Here is a 24,320-nt window from a genome sequence, read left to right as displayed (position 1 = left end):
GGAAGGGATAACCAGAGCTGTGTCACCCACTGGGGGCACAACTCCAGCAGAGGTCGCCTCTTGGAGCTCCCCCTACACATCCCTGAGGCCGACCGCCTTCAGCCAGAGAGGAAAGGGCTCAGACTAGAGCAGAGGAAGACAGATCAACAGGGTTTTGGCCACCCTCATGTCCCCGACTATTAAAATCCTTCCTTCTCTTCCATCACCAGGTATCAGGCCAAGTCGGCATCTGACTAACATTCTTACCAGAAGACAACCACCCCAGCCCAACCGGTTTCCCACGCACACAGCTGACCACAGGAAGAGTTTTGCATGAATAAAATGAAACTTTATTCTCATATTGCATGTAAAGTTTTAAAGTAGGCACTGTTACCTGACCAAAAAAGTTCCTGACGCTTTGAACATCAAAAGGTTATTTTCTGTACAGTATATAAATATTTTCATGTCTAAATATGAACACAATGCTTATGGTCCTAGAAGTTTTAAAAATCAATACAATTAGATTCTTTAGAAAATGATTAGCCTAATTTCAAAATAAGAAACATTCCCCGATCGAGAATAAAGGGAGGGACCAGGAAGGGGTTAGGAGAACGTGGAGGAAGCCTGCAAACAATAAGAACACAACAAAACCCTGAACCTGGATTTTAGGAGAAAAAATCCAGCAAGACTACATTATATGCAAAAATTGAAAATAGCCATCCAAAGTGAAGGTGGGATGACCTTGTGACCAACTGCTTTCTAAGTTGATACAACTAATATATCACCTGGCAGATTTGCTGTTCCAGGAGCAAGGACCTTTGTCTACTTTATTCTTATCAAACAAACTGACATTTAAGGTGGCAGGAGAATGAGAGGAAAGCTTTCACAGCCACAGACATTGTATTTTGACGGTGTGATCCTAGGCAAAATACGTAGCCTCTCTGGGCCTGTTTCTTTGCCTGCAAAATGTAAAACATAACTAACTTGCTTCTTTGCTGAGGGGGTTAGAGATAACCTACAAAATGTACCAGCACTGCCCCTGGCAAATATGTGATAATAAATAGCTAAAATTATTTTGCATGAGACCAGGCTTTCGCCTTGGAGTAATCTAATTCTTCTGGGCTGCTCCCAGGTGGTTGTGTCAATCACCACTGATTTCAGAGTCTAAATCTGGGCCCATCACTGTCCCTCTGATGTCACAAAATCACAAAGTACCACTGACAGGTAAAAGTGGACTTTGCCCTGGGGAGCTGAGGATGCCCTCCCTAAGCACCCCCTCGGTGAGCGGAAGGCTCCTAGAGAATGAGGCTCTCCTCTCATCTGAGGGCAGGTGCCTCCTCACACAGGGACACCAGTGACTGAAGGCGCTACTGGACCCCAAGAAGTGACAGGGAGGTTCTTGTATACACACACCTCCCAGAGGGCCCCTGTTTCAAGCACCAGAACCTGTGGCAGGGACATCAGGACACCCTGGGTCATCAGCACTTGGGCCCCACAGGAAGCTGAATTTGGACTCGGGGTCAGTAGCACCACGCACGACTCTGCAGAGGCGGCTCTTAGCGAGAAGTGGCTCTCCTGAGCATGAAGACGGATTCGGCCAGTTCTTGGGCTGGGGTGTTGGCTAGCTGATGAGGGGGTCAGTCCTGCCTCAGATGATGGACAGGCACATCCCCAGTGTCAAGGATGCCAAGAACCCACAAGGGGAGAAAAGGGAGAGATTGTGCCAGCAGGAAACCACAGGTGCCCTGGAGTAAACCGTGGTTTCAGACCCTGGGCACACAGACATCGTCAGAGAGTCCAGTTGTGAGTTTTATTGAGTTCCCTGCAGAGGTCCAGCTAGCTTTCTGGTCCTGATGATTCTGTTCCTCACAAGCAGGCATCCCGAATACTCCCAGCAGAGGTGTTTCAAGTAACACTGACTTCTGTCCTCTCTGGAGTCCTAGCAGGTTGCCACAGTGCCAGCATGGTGAGGCCAGGATGCGTCCCCCACACCAGGAGGACCAGGCAGGGAGTCCAACCCAGACCCACCTAGGCCAGGCGCACGCTGCAGAGAGGGCTGATGGAAACATCCAGGGAACGGGAGTCCCCAAGGTGTGGTGAGCTTTGCTCATGCTGCTGTCGCCTGCTGGGACGGCACCTGCTCCAATTAACTGCAGAGAGTGGATGTGAATCTTTATGGGGAGCTGGGCCCTGGCCAGCCTTGGATCTGCCCACCTGGAGCCTTCAGATGTACTGCTCCTCATCCCTGTCATTCAGGAGCAGAGACCACTTGTCCCCACCATCATCCACTGTGGCACTGTGCCGAGACAACCTGTCGGACGTCAGGGAGGACAGAGACACCTGGCTGACGAAGCTGACCTGGTCCCACGGTGTGGCCCTCAGGGAGTCTCGTCTCCGGTCGTTCATGCCGACATGCACGCTGACCTGGGATGCGCTCAGGGGCTTCATGCGGCCGTGGGCCTGGGCCTCATACCTCTCCAGGTCGGGTTTCCTGTAGCTGGAAAGCAAGAATCCAAGAGCATATGCACCCCTCTGGACATAAGTTCTGTTTTCTTTCTGAAGCCTGGTGAAGGCCTCTTATTCAAGTCTTTCAATAACAAGCAGTATCAAACCTCATGGGTTTTAAAAGAAAAGGACACTGAAGCCCTATGTTCAAAAAACGTTCAACTGATTTAGAAACTTCCTATGCAAATACCAACGGGTAGGCTGCTAATAACTTTAGTTAACTAAATGCATGAATAAATAAATGAACACATTTTTAACAAGGACAAATAATAACTCCAGGGATTTCACGTCTACATGAGACTCACAAAAACAGCCCGTGAGGAGAAGAGTACATGACGGCTGGAGAGAGGTAACGGACTTGCTGGTGGTGCTGACAAACCACTACACAACCCGCTCGGGCTGCCCGCTGTCACCCAGGAGGCATGCCAGCACGCCCCTGTGAGCACACAGGGAGAGGGGGCCTCCCGAGACTCCAGCAAGGGCTCCTGGCCCAGGACTCACCACTTGAGCTGCAGAGAAGAGAGCACCACAGACACGGAGGAGGCCGCCATGGCGGCTGAGCCCATCCAGGGCTGCAGCACAATGCCAATGGGCATGAAGACACCTGCCAAGGAAAAGGCACGCACTCACGCCGCAGCCCAGGGAAGCAGGACCCCACCCTCGGGTGCTCAGAAGACCCTGTGTCCATGGGCCTCTGAGAGGAGGTTGTCCTAGGAAGCTGGGCAGTGGGGTGTGGGAGGACTGGTCTCTTCCTCCTGTCCTTCCCAGAGCCACGCACGAGTGGCCTCTCCCCTGATTTGGGGAGTGGGAACCACAGTGACAGGGAGGAGCATCTACTTTTCAGACTACGGGTCTTAATAGATGGTTCAGGAAACATGGCCACTGTAAATAGATGGCCAAGCATCTCGATCAGCTTTTTAGACCAGAAAAGAAGATTTGGGACCCTCTCAGCAGTTTCTCATTTGTCTTCAGAGACACGTAAAGCAGGAGCCAACACCAACATTTCTACAAGCATCTCGTCAGCCAGCTAGCAAGGTGGGTGACTCACTAAGGCCTGCAGAGGCCCAGCAGAGGAACTCTCTGGCTGCTGGAGGGGCCAAAGTTGGTCAGGCAGGTGAACCCTGCCCCTACCTACCTGCTGCGATAGGTATCCCAACCATGTTGTAAATCAACGCCAGCACCAGATTGACCCGGATCCTCCGGACGGTCCTCTTGGAGAGGTGAATGCTGGCCACCACATCCAGCAAGTCATTCTGTAAGGGAGGATGTGCTGAGTCGGGGCCCCTCCCTCCACCTCAAAACCCCCGCAACCTGGATGCAGCTGAGCTTACTCTGATGAGGACGACATCAGCTGCCTCAATGGCCACATCTGTGCCAGTCCCAATGGCAATGCCCACGTCGGCCTGAGCCAAGGCGGGGGAGTCGTTCACCCCGTCTCCCACCATGGCAACTCTCTTCCCTTCATTCTGCAGCTCCTGGACCTTGGCCACCTTGTGAGAAGGTAGCACCTCCGCAAAGACTTTGTGGATGCCAACCTAAAGGAAAGGTAATCAATACTCAGTGCTGACAGAAGCTTCTCGTCACCCTCGTCCCCTCTCCTCAGCCCCTCGGGCCAGTCATGCAAGTCAACCAAGTCCTGCAGACTTGAGGTCACAGGACAAGTACACCCCTGCTCCCATCCCAATGCCCTGCCCTGGTTCCGGCTCCTACTGGTCTGTCCATCCTGGGCATGGCTGCCTGAACACTGTCCAAGCTGTCTATCAGAACGGCGACCACTGGGTCATGTTCCTCTCCTGCTTCCATCCTCACGGACCCCACCCGCTTCCCTGAACACAGTCTAAACTCTTGGGAACCTGCCTTCCACAGTCCTCCGGGTCTGGCCTCTACCTGCTGGCCTGCAGCTGATACACCCTCAGGAACGCACTGTTCAGCTATTGTGGTGCCTACAAGTCACCCCGCCACTCTGCATCCCTTTGGAATGCCCAGGCTGCCTGCTCAGGTCTGGAAAGCTCAGTTTTCCTCCCCAAACCACCTGCTGAAGTTTCTTCATTTGACTGAAGCAACTCCTCCCTTGGGGAGCCACCCCAGCCCATCAGGAAGCGGGTAAGTTGCTCCTTGGTGACTCCCACAGGGTCCCCACACACTTCCACTGGACCTTTGAGCACTCGATCACACTGTGTCACAGTCCATCCTCCCTGTAGGACCATGAGCCCCTCAAAGGTAGGACCCCTCTTCATTCCTCTTTGTAGCCCCAGTGGCTGGTACAGTGCCTGTCCATCACCCTGTGGTGCTTGCTATGTGTGTGTTGAATGGATGAATACATTTTAACCAGGAAAAGGGGGCAGATACTCATCAAGTCCCTCATTAGTAAGGAAGGCCATGCACCTTAAGAAACAAATCAGGAGGTGGGGGATGGGGCGGGAGTACAATTTCCAGGCGTTTATCATAGAGTCATGCTGTGTAGGGATCAGTCATCCAACTGTTGCTCCCTCATGGCCCAAACACAGACTCAGGGTCCCTGGAGAACTGCCTAGGACCAAGTCATTCATCTGGACACACACTCATGAGCTGAGCCAACAGAACACACTCGGAACATAAAGGTTAGAGCATTTCTATTTTAACCCCTGAAATGATGATCATTTTGGGAAACGGTTAGAGAACACTGGGATTGCTTTCTCCAGGGATGCACAGAGGGAGAAAGAGCAGAAGCAAAACTGAGCACATATGTACTGGGGCTAATTTTTTTCCTGCTTCTGTGAACTTAACAGTTTATAGTTTTAAAGGAGAAAGAGATCTGGAGCCTCCAGCCATACCTGGGTGGCAATGGCTCTGGCTGTCTTCCGGTTGTCCCCTGTGATCAGAACCACATCCACACCCATGCTTTTCAGCGTGTGCACAGCCAGGGCAGCCTCTGGCTTGACAGCATCGGCGATGGCGATCATCCCACAGAGCACACCTGGAGCAGACCACCATGATCAGCCACAGCGGGCGACTCAAAGGCCCTTGAGCAAGCAGGATGTCAGGACTGGCTACGGGTCTCATCATATAATGCTATGTACAATAAACACAGCTCCCAACTGTGTACATGATATGACTTGGGATCTGTTTGTTTTTAAATGCCATACATTTACAGATGCATACAGAAGTCTAGAAAGAATATCAAGATGTTCATGGTGGCTCCCTGAGGGGCAGGGCTACCAGTGAGTTCATTTGCTTCTTTACAGCTCTCTGAATTTTCCAGATTTTCCACAAGGTACATGAATTATTGCTTTACAGAGTGCCTGTCCCATTATAAGAACTCAAAACATGTTTGCAATTAAAATAAGAGAACATAACAAAAGTCACAATTGTTACTTAAAGTGATAGACATCCAAACTAGTAGATCAGTCCGTCCTTCTTATTTATTTCTACAGAAAACACTTCTGCAGAAATGTTTTGGGTGGAGGTTAATCTTTAGACACAGAAGCAGGAGAGTTCCGAGCTGAGAAGAGAAAGGGAACAGAGTGAGGGGCATACTGTGCCCATTCTGGTTTGAGGAGCTGAGGGACTGGGGGGTTTATAAGGACTTAGGAGAAGAGGAAAAAAGAGAATGAGAGAGGAAAACGTATTTGGCTGGAGTTTTCAGAACGCAGCATCATAAGTTATTTATTTGCATGTCGTTTTATTACTATCAGCAGAAACCAAATGAACAAAGTGTAGGTTCTGATCTCCCCGAGGCGTAGGGCCCAGGGTATAATCTGAGTGCTGTGGCACTTGGAGCCACCAGAAGCTCTGTGCGCATCAACAGGCGAGAGTCAGACTGTGGAAAGCTGCCGCACACCAGCATTTAAAGCGCCCTGCAGTTAGACCTTCTGGGCAGGGGAACTCTGTTTTGTCTGCAGCGATGGGTGAGAGGGGTGACTCAACTACCAACTTGGATGGAAGCAAAGATGACGGCAAATAGAGTTTAGCAAGAAGGATGACACAAGAGCAGAGCCTGCTCTGAGTTGAGGTGGACAAGACGAGAGAAAGGGCCTCAGGACAGGAAGGGAAGATGGCAAGACAACTCCTGGAAAACCCAGCTGAAAACACAGAGAAATACTTATTTAAAGAAAGAAAAAGAAAACTAGGAAGACAGAGGAAAACAAGTAAAAGAGATAAGAAGAGAAAGGGAAAGAGGGAGACAGAGGGAAAATAAAAAAGAAAGGAAGGGCGGAAGGAGGGAGGCCTCTTTCTGCCTGGACTGCGTTCTTGAGGGAGCGGAAGGAAGGCTCTGGCAAAGCGATACCGTCAATGGCCACCAGAATGGCCGTCTGTCCCTTCATCTCATGATCTGTCATAGCATCACTGATGTCGCTGGAAATGGTTAAGCCATTACGCCTCATCCATTCACGGTTTCCAATCAGCACCGAGAAGGTGTGGGGGGCCGCATCTGTGCAAGAGAGAGTGGTTACTCCTCAGTCTCACTTCACCATGAGCTGGACCCACGGAAGTCCCCCTGCATCAGCACAGTTGTTGAATTGTCCTGAAAAGCAACGTGGTAGGTGCCCTTGTCATACCACCTGCGAGGACCAGGGGAAGAGCAGGACTGGTGTCGGACTCACGGTGGCACTCTGGCAGAACGTGCTGCGGGTGTGGAATCGCCGTGAGCGTGGACCTCACAGGACAGCCTCAGCTGCCTTTACAGGCATCTGTTGACTATTTCTCCACAGGGATCAGAGGCGGTTGGGTATTTTCCAGACCAAGGCAGGTGCTGACCACACTCATTACTGTTTGGTTTAGGTGATCCCAGGGCAATCAACAAATAATCAGCCAAGTATTTCTATGATTGTTCTAAAATTATGCCATGGCCAAGCTGGCCTTTCACCTGGCACCTCTAATAGCATGTGCTAAGTAAGGTGCCACCGCACTGCCCATCTCTCGATGCTTTAATGGAAAGGTCACCCCAGGGCTTATATTGCTAGAAAGTGGCAGGTGGCTTCTAAAATCTAAACTAAGATTACATCTTCAACACAATTAGGAAACAGCACAAGTCATGGATTTTTGGGGTTTGGGTGTTATTTGCTCTCTTAAGGTGCCAGTTGGCAAGCTGTCCTGAGACAGAGCGAAGCTAACAGCATCCCTTCTTGACTTAGGGAGACCATTTCCATTGCTTCTCTGACTTTCCATCAGCTCTGTAAATACTACACATCCCACCACAGTTCACCTATATGGGAAGGAAACAGGAGAACAAAAGTAGGTCTTATCTCTCTGCCTTGTAGCTTATGAGAAGCAAGATCCACCTGGATCAAGACAGAGGAACACAAAATACTAGATCAGCAAAGCAATCCTCTGAATCTCAGTCAACACTCTTCTGGCCCACCACATGCATCAAAATTTAGATGCATCAAAGCATGCACGAGAGAGACTGCAGGCCTTCCTGAGGAGGCAGGCACAAGGTGCCCAGCTATGAGCCACCTGTCTCCAGGTCAGGGGAAATCCCGGTAGGCAGCTGGGCATAGGGCTCCCTGTGGTTTGGTCCACCTCCACTTTGACCTAGAGGGACCAGCTATGGATAGATCCAGCAGCAGAGACGAAGGCCAGGGATACCTTTCCCCATGGGAAGACTGCCAACATCCTGTGGGTGCTCACTGTGGGCCAGGATGCCCTCCACATTGCTGACTTTGCAGCCGATTCCACAGCCTGGCACTGCCTGGAAGTCTGTGCAGTATCCCAAGGTCTCTGTTCCAAGTTCCTGTGAAGGTGGGGGAGAGAAAGGATGGGGTAAGGGCCGGGGTGCGGGACCAGAACACAGAGCGGGCAGGAGAGGGCAGAGGTAGGAAGGAGGGATGGGAAGCAGAGCTGAAAGCAAAGGTTAGGAAATTGACTGTTAACTCAGCAGTCACTTTTCTCTCATGTGACAGCTATCAGTCACTGATCTGAAGAAGATTAAACAGCCTAACCCCAACCTGGGCAGACGCCTCGCCACAGTGCACAGGCTGCAAACCAGGAGGACAGGAATTCCCATTGGATACCTCCAAGAAAAAAAAGGTTCTTCTAGGTTGCAAATAATTTAATGAAAACAATGGAATAAGTGAGGGGTGAGGGGCAAAGCTATTTCGAGGTTATCAAGGGAGAAGTTCCCATGGGCTGGACCCTGGAGGACATGAGGTGGCAGGGGAGGAATGAGCAGAACAGCAAGCGAAGGACTGAGGGCGATGTCCTCCCTCCTGACAGAGGGCAGAGGTGAACAGCAGTGTGCTGACCCCCACAAAAGACAAAGCATGAAAGGAGCTTCCAGAAGATGCTCTGACCAGGAAGAGCGGGCAGCCTTTCCTCAAGCCATCCGCACACATGTCTATGTTTACGATAACAGAATTTGCTCAGGCCATCTAAAAACTGTCAACACAATATCTGGCACATTCTACTGCCTCTATATTCAACTGAAAACAGAAAATAAAATAGGACTTTTCATGAGGAGAGAAGAAGCACAACGCTTCTCGGTGAGGGGTGCCAAGGATCCCTGGGCTTGCTCCCCTCTGCTGGCTCCTCCATTCCCGCCCTCCCCGCAACATTCCACTGCATTGCCGTCCCCTCACTAAGCCTCGTGGAGGCTGGCATTCTAGACCACCCTTCTCCCCCACCCCGGATTCGGGCTCTCGGAGGACAGATGACACTTCTCACAGGTTTTGTTCTGGGCCCAGTGCCAATCACCTCAGCCAAAGCAGAACTGCTTCTGTGGTGACCTGGAACTGTGACAGGATGACTGTGAGCCCACCTACCCCAGGCAAAGGCCTCTTCCAGGGCAGCAGGGAGAGGAGGTTGGTGGTGAGGAGGAGGATAGGACCAGGGAGGAGGGAGGAGGGGGGCAGCCAGGCGGGGCTCTACGTACCTCTTTACAGTATTTGGTGACTGCCACACCCAAGGGGTGCTCACTGCTGGCCTCTGCAGTGCCCACCACAGCCAGAACCTTCCTGAGGGGCAGTGTAGCCACATCCGCTAGCAGCAGGACCCGCATGACTCTGGGGACACCATAGGTAATGGTACCGGTTTTGTCAAACATCACAGTCTTCACCTGCCAAAACCAACCATATCTTGGTGACACGACGTAGATAGGAGGGGCTTTTACAGCCCACAGTCTCCAGGCAGAGCTGCATCCACCTTCCCTCAGGCGGGTAACTTCTTAACCTGATGGTCTGTAGGCAATGCCTGGGCTCAACAAGTGCAGATGATCTCCATCTACCCGGGCAGAACATCCCCACTGCGGCCGAGCCTCAACCAGACAGTCGATACTCCTTGGCTGTGCAGGAGGACGTACGGCACAGTCTGCAGGCTTTTTCTTGTGTCATCTCAGGAGTCAGCCCAGGGGGTCCTCTCCTCTGTTATCTGTCCAGCCCAGCCACTGTTTCCTTTTGCCACCAAAGTACAAGAGTCTGTCTAGAATAAAGTCCTCCGGCTCTGAGTTCCAGAGAGGAAGTGACAGTTATGTGGCCCAAGTAACAAGTAACTATAGAGCCAGCTATAAACTCGTCCCATGTGGTCAACAGCAGCTTTGCCCCAATCCCCATGCAACTGGGCTCAGACAGTCTGCAGCAGTCACTCTGGGGCACTTGCCCTTCCATGGCAGAACCTGAGCTCCCACTTCTCAGAGACCAGCCGCTGGACCGATGCTTCCCCACGCCCTATTCAAAGCAGCAGGACGCTCTCCTCAGACGGTGCCCCACGACACAGCCCTCCCCGGCCAGCAAGCAACCTGAATTCTAGTGCCGAGTTGATAGCTCTTCTTCAACACTAGCAACTGATCTCCAAAGACCCCTGCCTTTCAGTCCATCCTGCACTCTGCAGACAGATGTCCTTTCCAACATGTAACCTAGTTGCCCACAGAGGTGTGTCGTACCTGTAAAGTTCAGAATTCAAACCTTCCAGGCCTCTGTAATCTGGTCCCTCCCTCAAAAGCCTCATCCACACATGCACATTCATATTCTTTCTCTCTCTGATTTTCTCCTACTTGCTCATTTATTTGTTCAACAAATAACCTCTGAGTGCTTTCAATGTGCCAGGTTTGGGGTCAGATGCTGGAGGCAAAATGGTGAGGAAAAGTTCAGTCCCTGATCTTATGGGGCACGGCTTCCCCAGGACCTTTCCACCTGCTGCGCTCACTGCTGGAACACTCTCCCTGCCCTCTGTTGTCTGGCTGACTCTTGCTCAACTATCAGGTCTCAGATGCATTTTGCTGGCCACCCCTTATCCCCAAGTGTCCTCAAGGCACAGGAACTTGTGTGATACTCAGCACTTGTTATCTGCTTATTTGGCATCTGTCTTTCCCATTACCCTGCAAACTCCTGGGAGCCGGGAACCATGACCATCCCCAAACCTAGCACAAGGCCCACCCCCACAGAGAAATGCTCAGCAAACCAGATAAACAAGAGCGTGGAAGGTCAGGGGCTGGCATGTGGGACACGGGAAGACTTTTGCTTGTCCCAACCCCAAGCAAAAGGACTCTGCCACTAATCCCACGATATGAGCTGGCACTTTTCTTCTGGAGGCTGATGGCTTGCAGATGCTCCTGGTCTGCCACCAGACAGCTGCAGGCCATGAGACAAGGTACCTAACCTCCTCCTGCTGCAGTTTCCTCATCTGTAAAATGGGAATAAGCACCTACCACCAAGAGCTGCTGACAGAGCTGGGAGATAGCTCAGTTTGTAGAGTGCTTGCCTTGCAAGCACAAGGCCCTGTGTTTGATTCCCAGCACCGCAAAAAAAAAAAAAAAAGGCTGCTGAGAACGTGAAACCAACGAGTACTCAGAAAACATTTAATTTTGTCAACTGCCACTGCCTTGCTGCTGTTGCTCCCAGATGGTGGGGGTTTCCTATTGAATTTAATTGGCATTGTGGCCCTCAGGTTGCTCTCAGGCTTTTCTCTTAATATGAAATAGTAAATAGATAGCATTTTCATTAGGATTAAAAAACAAAGCCAGTGGAGGGGAGAGGCTGGTGCGGGCCTACCTTGTGTGCCATCTCCAGAGGCTTGCCTCCCTTGATGAGGATGCCATGCTGCGCGGCCACCCCGGTGCCCACCATGACTGCCGTGGGTGTGGCCAGTCCCAGGGAGCAGGGGCAGGCGATGCACAGCACGGTGATGGACGTCTGGAAGGCAAACCGGATGATCACCTCTGTCTGGGAGATGTGCTTGCTGGGGTTCTGAAGAGGAAAGAGACAGTAGCTGAGAGCCGGTGAGGAATCTCATGGGATTCTCGTCACTTAAGAATGTCTCGGGGTGGCAGAGCTGGGTTTAGGAAACAAACACATCCTGCGCTGCTCAGGATCAGAGTTCTCACTGCTCCCCATCCAGCTCCTGACTCAAATCCACAGGCTCCCTTGGAGAGCAGTATAGCAGCAGAGTCACATGAGAATCCCTGATGGGACGGAGTGCAGAGCTGGGTGTCAGACCACGCAGCTCACACGCTGGCTCTGACGCTAACGTTGCCTCTCTGTTGCCTCAGTTGCCCTCCCCCCACAAGTTGGAGATGATAATACTCAGCTCACAAGTTGTTTTAAGAACTGAATAAGGCAGTGCACATATCAACACAAATGTATACATACACATAATATAATCATGGGCATAGGAGAGGCACGTAAGAAATTATGACTCATTATAATCATTTTTATCATTATTATTATGAAAACATTAAAAATGATTGGTCTCCAAAGAATCGATTGTAAGAGAATAATCACACAAACGGGAAAAGATACAAGTATATTTTTCACCGTGTCTGGTTTTGTTTTTGTAATGGCCAAAAAACTGAAAACAATGAACAGGAGATTAGTTGATTAGATTGTGGGCATAACAGGGTACTAGGCAAGTTTTGGAATGATTATAAGTACCTACATCTATTGACATGGACAGATAACAGTAACAGCAGAATTTTAAAAGTAAATACATAAAGACAGTGCTGTGATTCTGTTCATGGAAAATTTTCTGCCTATACCTGGGTACAGCCTTTTTCAATATTACTGGCAAGATGTTCACCCATGGGCAAAACCAGTCACCTGGCAGGATGGGATCTGGAGCCAAATGGGATTTCTTGGCTCTAAATGGGATCGAGATTTCTTGTTTATATTTTTCACTAGTGGCTTCATTGTAAACCCCAAACAAACAAAATAAAGGTCTATTTTGTAGATATGTTGGTACCTACTGCCATTATTGTTTGTACCCTGAGATCTTGAATTATTTTGGCTTATTTTTTCAAAATGCCTGGTAGCTATGGAGTATAATAGAGAATACATTCACTTAATTACAGTAAAAAGCACATTTTCTACATCAAGGATATAGACCACAATCTCTTTACCTTCCATCTACACTTTATTCTTTGATTTTAAAAGGCAAGATTCTAAGATAAGGTAATCATTAGGGGCATTTAATTTTAATAGATGGTTGTATTTAGGTAGAGGTGCACACTAAGATATGAGGTGATTTTTAGAGATAAAGATGATACGATTTCTTTTTTTTCTTTTTTGTACTGGGGATTGAACCCAGAGGCGTTTAACTACTGAGTGACATCCCTAACCTTTTTTATTTTTTATTCTGAGATAGGGTCTCACTAAGTTGCTGAGGGTCTTGCTAGATTGCCTAGAAAGATCTTGAACTTGCAATCCTCCCACCTCATCCTCCCAAGTTGCTGGAATTATAAGCATGCACTACTTCACAGAACAGATGATGTGATTTGTTTTTTGTAAACCCAGTAATTCTTGTCAAAATAACACCTGGCATTCTGGTGACTCAGGTGGACTTCTGGGGGTAGGAGGAGCCCTTCCCTACAATGATGTTTGTGCAGCAGAGTGATGAGAGAATCTTAAAGGAACGTGCAGTACCTCATTTGCCAGCATCCTCCCTGATTTTGCAGATAAAAAAAAAAAAAAAAAGCCAAAGTAAGATAGAAAAGCATGGAAGAGCAGAAAGCCACATATTCCAACTTGTTTAGGATGAAGTCTTCCCATGGTCAGATGCCAATGAGCTATTTTCCCCAGAAAAGCAGAAGTTTTCGGCAGTCAGGTATGTTAGTAGCCACTGGCAAATTCTAGAAATGCATTCCCAGGTTTCTCTTAGAATCACTGAAGTCTCCTCAGATGTCAGGAAGTGTTTAACTTGGACTTTTTCAAATTTAAGATAACAAATTTGAGGGGGAAAATGACATTTCAGTAAATGACATGCACTCTAAGAATATCAGATATACCTTCAATTATGGGCAGAAAGTTTTAAAAAGAAAAAAACATTCCATGTTTGTAGTTTCTTATTCTTCAGCTCTAAGGTAAAATAAGCATTAGCTCAGTTAGGTATGAGATAAGGTAAAGTGTTCCATCTATTGGGCAGTTACCCAATACTGCTCTGTGGGTCATGGATGTGCTCGATCTCTGTGTGTGTGTGTGTGTATCAGAGTCTCTCGATCCTAGCACCACTGACATCTCTGTGGCAGGGCCTGTCCTCAGTCTTAACAAACATTGAGCAGCATCCTGGATCTGTGCACAGATGCAAGGGGCATTCACCTCATTCACGAAAACGGAAAATATATCTAGATATTGCCAAATGACCCTGAAAAATCACTGGTGTATATAGTTTTTGTTTTCAAGTAGATAAGGGTTTTGAGGGACGCACTGCATTTTTCACATTGCTTTTTTGAAGTCTGCTAAAACACTATTTCCTAAGGCAGTGTTCTTCAGCCATATTTTTAAAACTAAAAATGCTTATTCTATTGCCTCACATACAAAGTTAAGTAAATATTTGTTACTAAAAAGCTCTGCTTATATTATACAAAAAAACCTTTCAATAATACAGGAAAATATCATTGCTTGAAAAAGTGGGAGACTGAAGATGGTATCCATGGATATAGATGGCAAAAATGTATTTTACTTAAAATCTATTAAATGATATTTTTGTGCCACCAAAATTGCAAAGTGACCTATCTTAAGACTTAATAATGCCTCATAACCTCAGAACTGAACGATACCGCATATGTAAATGCTTTAAGTATTACAACTGAGAGCTATCTGTGAACATTACCTGAGTGGAAAGCAAAGAGCCTCTGTAATAAAAACCTCCAGCAGTACAGTGACTGATTTTTCCTACCCTGACTTAGATTTTGCTGTCAATAAGTGAAGGAAGCAAAAAAATAAAATAAAAATAAATGATTAAAGCCCAGTGAATCTAAGACAGGAAAGAATAGGCATAATGGCAGTGATTGTTTAAAACACAACAACCCATACTGCCCAAAGCATTCAACTTACAGGAAAGTATTTCTGAATAACATCAAAATCGATAAAACCGATTATAATCCATACCACCAACGTCAAAGTTGAAATGATGATGATAAATGGGACAAAATATCCACTAAACCGGTCAGCCAGTTGCTGAATGGGGGCCTGCGAAAAGAGAACACGGAGACCGTGGGAAACTGCAACCTCTGAAGGCACAAGACAGCACGAGCACCCCAGGGGCTGAGACCCCAGCTCCTCGTAACCTGTGTTTACTGACCAGTCACCACTCAATTTCCTGATTCTACACCATGTTTGAAGTTCCTTCATTACCTTTGACATCTGAGCCTCTTCCACCAGTTTCACAATTTGAGCTAACGTGGTGTCGTTGCCCACGTGGGTGGCTTTAATGAGCACAGAGCCATGTGCATTGATAGACCCGGCGATCACCATGCTCCCAGGTTTCTTAGTGACAGGCATGGCTTCTCCTGGAGGTGGGAGAAGAAACAACCATCACTCCCTCAACCCCATTCCTCGTCATGTGGCCTGGCAAACGCTGTGATGCCCACCCAAGGGAACATGAAACATGCCACCTAACCTGTGATGAGGGACTCGTCAGCCATGGTATTGCCTTCTAGGACTTTCCCATCCACCGGGAATTTCCCCCCGGGGACAACCTTGATGATATCACCCCGCTGCACCAGCTCCATGGGCACTTGCTCCTCTCTGCAACAAATGCCACTCAGGTCATACACAGTCACTCACCTTCTTGGTCTGTCCAGGTCAGGTGCGAGACCAACCACTGGACTAGTCACTTTAGATAGCTGGCCCTCTGCATCTCAGGGTTCTGAACCCACAGATTCAACCAACTTTTCATCAAAAATATTCAGGGAAAATAAAACTTGGTGAACATGTGCAGACTTTTTTCTTGTCATTATTCCCCAAACACTACAGTATAACTAGTTACATAATATTTACACACTGTATTAGTACCATAAGTCGTCTAGAGAGGATTTAAAGTATAAAGGAGGACACAGGTAATATGCAAATGACTCTGCCTTAGTAAGGGGCGTGAACATGGGCAGATTTTGGCGTCTGAGGGGATCCTGGAACCAGTTCCCCACAGACACCCAGGGAGGACTACACCTGCTTCACCTGAGCAACAGATGGGGCTGCGCCCGAGAGGAGCAGGTGTCAAGCCACACTGAGTCACACACACTTAACCCTAAGACAGGGGGAATCGCTGGAAGACTTTCCACCACAGAGCAATACAACCAGATTTGTGCCTCTACAAAGCTCACTGGTTTGAATGTGGAAAAATAGTTTGAAGGAGGCAAGGCTGGAAGCAGGTGGCCAACAAGGGGGCTGCTGCAGTGCTTTGGGGGAGAGTCCAGGGTTGCCTGGACAAGTGTGCTGGCCATGGGGGGTGCAGGCATGATGGAAGGACTGAGATGGAGGACTGAGAATCAAGAGGCCAGATGTGCAGATGAAGGAAGGAAAGGGGTCACAGAGGCGGCCAGGCTCTTCCCCAGGAGCTGTGTGGTGGCCCCAGAGAAGAGGAAGCATCTGGAAGGGAGGGAACGACAGGCAGGCTGGGCTTGAGCCCCAGTGAGATGCCCAAGAAAAAGTTCCACCCAGCAGCTGAGTCCTGGGGTCCGGATGAGTGGCACACAGCTGGGGTTTGGGGAGGTGACATTTCTCAGTGACCATCTGCAACACAGTTAAGATGACAAGGACAGTGGAGGCCCAGAAAGGAGACCAAGCAGCAGCAGGGCAGCAAGGGAAGGTCCAAAGAGTCACGTGTAAATGCCCCATCACACAGACCTGGGGTAGAAAGGAAGGGCAGGCGTCCCTGGCACAGGGATGGAGAGCAGGAGGGACCCAAGCCTTGTTGAAAGGAGCCGTCTGATAAAGAAACTCCAGTAGCCTTCAGGAGGCACCAAGGACCCATTCTCCTAAGCAGGGTCTCAGAGGTGGGAGGGCGATACCTGGCACCTGGCCTGCCTCACGTTACAGCACGGTCAGCTACTCAGGAGAGGCCTGGACTGTTGCAACACAGCGGCAGAGGAAACGGCTGTGGCCCTGGGAGACCAGGGTGCGACCATGGGCCTGGAGCATCGTGTCAGAAGGGCGGACAGGAAGGGTCTCTCCAGAACTGTGCAGCCGCAGTGCTAATGGACGTGACCCGAGCACGCAGCCTGTCTTGGGCAGAGTCGGAATGAACTCTGATCTTCTGACTCCCAGCTTAAAGGCTGGTACTACCCATCGTGACGGCAGTGGTCAGGCCCACAGGATCACCATCTTTAGAAAAGAACTGAGTCATGGCAAGCACAGCCCACGCTCCTTCAGCATCTCAGCTGGCTCGCAGCTCCTGGCAAAGACGCTCAGATCACTGGAGCAGCTCCAAGCAAAACTACAGTGGGTGTCGTCAGCAGCGCTTCAAACTGACAGCAGCGGCTAGAGGCTGGTGGAGGCAAGGCGAGCCCAAGATCCGGAGCTGTGGCGGCTTTGTTCACACGCCGAACATTCTGCTTCTCAGGATCCTTCACCACCACAGGGCCACCAAGGCGGTCAAGCATGTGGAAGCCCAGCAGTGCCAAGTGCTTACCCCACAGAACCCCCCAGCTGGGGAACGGGGTGGCATGGAAGCAGGCAGGGTGGCTCTGTGCCTCCAGGGGCTTGATCCCACTCTGTCCCGTGCCTGCCATGGACTCTGGGCAAGTGACTTCACCTCACTGAGCTTTAGATTCTCCCCAGTGAAAACAGGGATAATGACTGTACCTGCCTCAAAGGAGGGTCACCAGGATTAATTAGTGTTAATCAGATAATCAGTGCTGAATAGCGTACCTGGAACACAGTATGGAACCAAATCTTGGTTGTTATTACTGTAATTATGATGTATATTTAAAAGCCACATCCAGGGCTGGTGGCATAGTAAGTGGCTGAGTGTAAGTTTAGGGTGTGCAAGGCCCAGGGTTTGATCCCCAGCAACCCCACTCCCAACCCCCCAAAAAGCCAGCATCCAGGACAAAACCAGTGGTGCTGGGCTGCAGTCAGCCTGCACCTTGCTGACGCCTCTTGCATCAGCTCTTCACCCAAAGGCTCGCCAAGGGCTGGCTCCACACTAGCCCAGGGAAGCCAGGCAGCAGGGGCCCTGGCTCAGCCCCCAATGGTCAGTCATCACAGGACACAGCTGTGGTCACTGGCCCTGGCAACAGTAGGATGTGTGGGTAAGTGCACAGCGGGACAGGGGTAGAGGCAGGTCTGTCTTAACAAAGAAGACTCTGGAGCAAATCATCCTGGATGGAAAGAATCAACAAAGATGGAGACGCCAGAGACCATGAAGAAGAGTGGCAGGAGGAGGCTCCACAGCAGAGACCTGAAGGACAGTCCCTCTGTCTGTCCACTGAGATGGGTGCAGTGAAGAAGGCCAGTTTGCAGGGTGAAGGGCAGGGAATTGGTGGGCTTCCCATGGAAAGCCTTGTGTCTTCAGCAGTCAGATGTGAGATCACAGACTGAAGGGAAGTGAAGCAGCCTAGGAATGTGAAGAAGGCCTGGAACAACCATTGCCCAGAATATATAAAAGAGGCCAACCAAGGAAACACAGAAGCCTTAATCTGTAAACATTTCCATATCACTAAGTGCTTTAAGAGTCAGGATGTGAAAAGGTTAAGAACATGGACTCTGGAACTCAACCTAGATTATATCCTAGTCCTACCACATAATTTCTGTGTGATCTTGGGCCAGCTGTGCGGCCTCTCTGAACCTCAGTTTCTCATCTGTAAAGTAAGAGTAATAACAGTCCCTTCATCATGAGGTTTGCCTGTTTTTTTTCCTTAAGGGGTAGAGTGAGGTTAGAGGTTAGACTATGTCTGGCAAACAGTAAATGTTATAGAAGTTTTCAGCAACAATGACAATAATTATTTTTAAATCAGGGACCTTACAAGGAAGACAGATACTCCCATTTCATCCTCTGGCAAGATGAAACCCTTCTCTCTCCACCTGTCTCAATCCCCCAGATCTTGCAAGGAAGACCCAGTTCACATTCCATGTTCTCTGTGAAGTATTCCTTGACAGTATTTAACCTTCCTCTTAATTTCTGGAACACAAATCTTCTATACCTCTCATTTGCCACTGGGGACACAAACACCACCTCTAACTCTTGCTGGTTCTTTAATTCCAATGTCTTGTTCACATAACGGGTTGAAAGTGTCCCTAACGCCCTTGAGGGTCTCGTGCAGGGCCACTGCACGATGGGTGAAGGCTGTGTGGTACACAGATGATGTAAAAGGACCTTGAGCTCTACCGGTGAACCTGACCCACCTGATGATTAAGTTATCCTCACCCAGGGTCACCACTGTGGCTTCGGTGGCTTGGAGAGACATGAGTTTGGCAAGGGCTTCTGATGTTTTGCTCTAGGAAATAACCAGAGTATAAAATGAGAGCTATGCTAATTGCCCAAACCGAGCCTGACAGTCACAAGCTGGTGTGCTAGTCGGTCACAGGAAGAGGCTCTCATCTCTGCGGGGACGGGTTTTGCTCAGGGGACACACATGTCATTGCCACACTGAGTGAGACCCCTACACCATGAGTGTAGCTCTAGGATCTCATTTCAGGTTCAAAACGATACCAGTCTGCCCTACGGCCATTTTCTTTTTGGTTCCAACCGATTTCTTTTATGGACTGAATTCTGCTTTTTTATAGGGGCCAATACAATGCTGGGTCCAAAGCAAGGTGTTAAAAATGACTTGACTCCAAAGAGGAAGTATGGATTTCTACACTAATAAATTCCGCAGTCAGGTGCTGAGAAACCACATGGGCTCCGACCTGAAGTTCAGGGTTCTTTCCATTACACAATACACCAACGAAGGCCTTAATAATTAACCCGATTAGGTGGGATTTCAGAAGTAGCAACCTATTTGAAGCTTAGTGACTGCAGCAGCTAATTATATGGTGGTTTCAGGTTTCAGTCTTTCCCTGTACTGTGTGTAATTAGCAATTCTCAAGCCCGTTCAGAGGGATGGAGATCTGTGTTACTGAAGGACTAATTCTTTCCTTAACCTGAAGGACAGCTACCTTTGCCACGTGTTCCAGCCACCGCCCCAAGGCAATGAACACAAATAGCATGGGGGGCGTGTCAAAGAACGTCACGGGGCTCTTCTCTGCCTTCTCCACAATTGCGACCACCAGGATGACCAGGGAGTAGGCGTAGGCGATGCTTGTGGCCAGTACGATGAGCACGTCCATGTTAGCCGACTTGTGTCGCAGAGATTTGTAGGCCTGGACGTAGAAGTACCACCCACCGAGGAACTGGAAGACAAGGAGAGCGACAGCTGCCGACAGCAGGCGGAGGGCGAGCTCCCTGAGCAGCCGGTGCCTGGAGGCCCTCCAACCAGACGCGAATACTCCAGGTCTCTAGGTGCGTGTACAAACCGGACAGCCCTCTTTCTTAGCAACGGACATTTTTGAAATATATTTTCTGATTCAGAGGACTATGAGCTACAGAAATGGATGATCGAAGCATGTGAAACCTTTAAAACCCAGTGCTCACAATAAAATGTCTGTCCGCAGAAGAATGGTGGATTGATCCTGTGGACAGAGCTATTTAGTCTCTAAAGAGAAAGCGGTGTATCTGTAAACCACTGGCATAAAATATGTCCAGGAAATACGGGTAAATGAAAAGTCAGTCCACATGAGAATATCACATATGATCCCATTTCCATTACAAGCCTGTGTCTATATTACATGAACATGCACACACGTGCACACACACAAGTGTGTTTTTTCTACAGATGAGATCTAGAAAGATACATACCAACTCCTAACAAGACTGCAGTAACACCAGGGAACAGGATTGGGCAGGAGGCAGCGTGCTACTGGTAAAATAGCATCTTCCCCTTTGCTTCTAATACCTCAGTATGGCCAGAGTTGACTGCACTATAATACGTGTAAATTACATTTGCAATTAAAAGAAAATATTAAAAAGATAAATTCAGCCAACAAATGCTTTCGCCTATAAATGGTCCTAAACGTTTCAATATTAACTTATGAGTTCAGTTTTATACTCCAAAATATGTGCATAGAGAGAAAGAGTATATTCCCACCAAAAAATGTATCACCACCATAGCCCATGTTCCACGAGGCCTGTCTCTGTTGAATTATAATTTTCTCATGGATAAGAAACACATCTTTACTTTGCAAAACAGAATGTTCACGAGAGTCATGAGCTCTGGGGGCTTCTGGCTGCTGCTTCTAATGACACAGGTAAATTAAGCTAAAGAGGGCCAGGTGCAGTGCCACATGCTAGCAGCTTGGGAGACTGAGGCAGGAGGATTGTGAGTTCAAAGCCAGCCACAGCAAGAGTGAGGCACTAAGCAACTCATTGAAATCCTGTCTCTAAATAAAATACAAAATAGGGCTGGGGATATGGCTCAGTGGTCAAATGCACCTGAGTTCAATCCCTGGTTACCCCCCTAAAAAAAAAAAAAAAAAGAGGAAGCAAATCAGGGAAATACGGGGTCACCAATCTTGCTACTGGAGGCTGCTATTCTAGGGAGTTTCAATCACCTGAAATCAATGTGAAACCAAGCCCTTCATAGTTCCCCACATCACAAGGCCCTGCCCCTCCCAGCTGGGTATAAGATGGAAATAAAAGCAGTAACTGGAGGCAGGGCGGGAAAGGTGTATTAGTACAGCTTTGGGGCTAGATTCTCACTTCTGGGCCTCAGTTGCTGCACCTATAAACTGGAGGTCACATATCAGTTGTATGAAGGCAGGGCTGGGTCTAAACATTTCCAAATCTCCTTGCAGCAATGTTTAGACCTTTCGATTATCCCACAGATGGCTGGGTCAGCGAGAGGCTACCAGGTACCACCTCATGCCCAATCATGTTCCCGTGCATCACTAGGATTCTGGATCTTATCTGTGTAGAGAAAACACACACCTGTGTGTATGCATATGTACATGTTCACATAATACAGACTATTAGTGGAAGTGTGGGATCCTATAAGATACACTGAAACCAAGCTAGAGGGCTAGGTACAGCCTAAGCAGGCAGAGCATCCCGGGGCACACACGGTCCTGGGGAGCAGAGGTTTGCTTGGCTTTCTAATACACACCTGGACAAAGGTACACAAGATGAAGAAGATGAGGTTTAGAATGGACAGCCCTGGAATGATATTGTGGTCCAGGAACATAGCCTCATGGGGCTCCTTGCTGGGGATTAACATGTAGATCATCAAACCCATGACAGGGATGCCGAACAACAGGCTGCACAGGAAAGACTTCTTCCACCTGGAAGCAACACAGCAACATGGACACATTAAACAGCACTTATCACTTGGATGATGGGCTGGTCCCCGCTAAGGACTTGGTTTGTGACTTCCCTTTGTCTTATGGCTGGGATAGAACACCGAGGTCAATCTAAAGGTCTAAACATTGCTGCATGGACTTCTGGGAGACATTTAAGCCCAGCCCTGCCTTCATATAACTGATAAAAGACCTCTACTTTACAGGTGCAGCAACTGAGGCCCAGAAACTGAGAATCTAGTCCCAAAGAGGCAAAGGTCCTCAGTCTATGGCTGCCTATAATTACTTTTTCAAAATGCAATCTTTATACAGACTCGCAAAGAAGAAGGGGGTTAAAAAAAAAAAAAAAAAAACAGGAAAAAGCAGCGTATTTTATTAGCATAAGCTCACTTACACATGCAATTTTTAAAAAACTATTTAAAATAAAGTCACCAAGAATAGTAAGGCTGTCTTGAATGCCGAAGTCTGAAGCTGGGGGTCACAAATGACAGCTGTGGTTTCACACTATCTGCAACATAAATGAAAATCCCAACCAAGCAGTGTGGAACCTTGATGTGAGGTACCTCTATGTTAAGGTACCTTAAGCAGTGCCTGCAAATCACCAGCCTGTGAGACCCGAGTCCTGTGCACTCAGCTGCTGCCCAAGGCCCTGGAGCGTCCACCCCCAATGGCTTTCTAGATGCCTCACCTGCCAGTCCTTCTGTGCCCCAGGAATGACAATGGGCCTCTCCACTGGCCCCCAGAGGATCCCTTATCCCCACGGACTCCTTCAGCCTAGCACGGCTCCACTCATTCCCTAAGTGTCAGCTCATGCGTCCCCTGCACGGAGGTTTCCTAGACCACTGCTGTCATAGCTCACTCATTCTTTCCCTGCCAGACCAGGAACCCCTCTGAGGCAGAGCCCACAGTCTATTCATCGTACCCAGCACTGGTCACAGTGCCCTGCACACAGTAGTTGCCTTTATGTTTGTTGAATAAGCGAGTGGCCATCTGAAACAATCAATGCCTCTTAGGTCTCCTGTTTCCCTGGTCACTTTCTTTCCACTTGGCTATGATGTCTGTCCCCAGATCCTAGTTCTAGAACCTCTACCAATGAAGTCTGAAAATACTGTAAAAGAAAAACCTGGCCCTTGATTCCAATTAAAGCACTATCCAATCTGTTCGGTGGCTACCAAAATTAATTAAAATTAAGTAAAACTTCAAAATTCAGTCCCACAGTCACACCAGCTGCATGTGTGAGTACGGGGTACTATCAGTGCCACCAAGGGAAGCTGCCATCATCACAGAAGCCTCCACAGACAGCAGAGCTCCAGAGGGTTAGCCTCACAGGGTAAAGGCAACTAACCCAGGTGGAAGGCACCTGGAGGAGCGAGGACGACAGGGACACCAACAAGCACGGAGACATTTGCACAGTATGAGCCACAGTCAGCGAGGAGGGGAAGACACTTAACCCAAAGCTACAGTTTATCTCTCATGTTCTACCTACTGCTTTATTTCCATCTTGTGGTCCAAGTGATGAGCGTTGGGCTTTCTCTGGGCCAGGGAGGCATGATAGCCAAGTTCCTTGTTATGAAAAAGAGAGGGGCAGGGAACAAGGGGGGAAGGTACTTGTTAAAACATGCATTGCAGAAAACACTTTACAGCCCTGGAAATTAGAAAGCAAATCTAAAAGTGGCTCAAAAGACCAGTGGATTTACCTCTCACAACCTCTTTACCCAAACTGGCCAACAGACCCTGTCCAAAGGTTCAGCATCAGTTTATGCTAACAGACCACACCATCTGTAAGGTGTCAAATGCTGATCCCTATCCCTGCTGTCAGCAAAGGGAGCAGGTTCTGGGAAGCTAACTTCACCAGGCAACCCCAAATACCTCGTGGGGTCTGACGCCTTCACTCACTCCACAAGGCAAGTGAAGGTCAGAGAGGTTAAGCACTTTGCCCAAAGCCACAGCACTATTCTGAAGAGCTGGATCCAGAGCTCAGGGCTCCAGGCCTCCAGTTCAGACTTCTCCTCCACAGGGAACTCGGCTCCCCTTCAGCATCTGGGAGCATGGCTTCTGCTGCGGCCCCAGAGAGGCTGTGCTTCAACCCTATGCTTTCCTCACAGCTTAGCTCAAGTATTTCTGCCACCCTCTGGATCTGATTGTTTGTCTCTGACACCCTTTATGAACATACAAACCCAGGGAAGGCTGTCAAGAAATGTCTTGTCGGTCAGCACAATACAGAGCAGTGCCTTAGAACTGTTGTGACTTGTACACAAAACCTCAAAGTCTTAGATATCCTGCGACTACGTAAGACAAACACTTTTACTACTAATACCAGTC

At 48.8% G+C, this 24,320-nt stretch overlaps 1 protein-coding gene across 6 annotated transcripts in view; it reads right to left on the bottom strand.

Moving 5' to 3' along the window:
• Nucleotides 1–315: 315 nt before the first annotated feature.
• Atp7b (ATPase copper transporting beta) overlaps nucleotides 316–24,320 on the bottom strand; it is a 70,346-nt gene continuing 46,341 nt past the window's right edge. For 3 of the 6 annotated variants that reach the window (XM_047553672.1, XM_047553673.1, XM_047553670.1), the window contains 16 exons: nucleotides 23,485–23,561; nucleotides 21,809–21,983; nucleotides 19,767–20,000; nucleotides 19,014–19,105; nucleotides 15,289–15,416; nucleotides 15,024–15,178; nucleotides 14,724–14,858; nucleotides 11,448–11,642; nucleotides 9,335–9,517; nucleotides 8,053–8,197; nucleotides 6,752–6,895; nucleotides 5,298–5,440; nucleotides 3,816–4,019; nucleotides 3,620–3,737; nucleotides 2,986–3,088; nucleotides 316–2,476 (listed from right to left, as the gene is read on the bottom strand). In XM_047553672.1, coding sequence (XP_047409628.1) covers nucleotides 2,203–2,476; nucleotides 2,986–3,088; nucleotides 3,620–3,737; nucleotides 3,816–4,019; nucleotides 5,298–5,440; nucleotides 6,752–6,895; nucleotides 8,053–8,197; nucleotides 9,335–9,517; nucleotides 11,448–11,642; nucleotides 14,724–14,858; nucleotides 15,024–15,178; nucleotides 15,289–15,416; nucleotides 19,014–19,105; nucleotides 19,767–20,000; nucleotides 21,809–21,983; nucleotides 23,485–23,561 — 2,505 coding nt within the window. In that variant the 3' untranslated portion in view covers nucleotides 316–2,202. The remainder of the gene's footprint in view (nucleotides 2,477–2,985; nucleotides 3,089–3,619; nucleotides 3,738–3,815; nucleotides 4,020–5,297; nucleotides 5,441–6,751; nucleotides 6,896–8,052; nucleotides 8,198–9,334; nucleotides 9,518–11,447; nucleotides 11,643–14,723; nucleotides 14,859–15,023; nucleotides 15,179–15,288; nucleotides 15,417–19,013; nucleotides 19,106–19,766; nucleotides 20,001–21,808; nucleotides 21,984–23,484; nucleotides 23,562–24,320) is intronic. The other 3 variants (XM_047553675.1, XM_047553674.1, XM_047553671.1) reach the window with 2 other exon arrangements.

This window comes from Sciurus carolinensis, chromosome 5 (assembly GCF_902686445.1).
Source record: "Sciurus carolinensis chromosome 5, mSciCar1.2, whole genome shotgun sequence".
In the NCBI taxonomy this organism is placed as follows: Eukaryota; Metazoa; Chordata; class Mammalia; order Rodentia; family Sciuridae; genus Sciurus; species Sciurus carolinensis.
The sequence above is the reverse complement of the archived record's forward strand: the minus strand, read 5'-3'. Positions and strand labels throughout refer to the sequence as shown.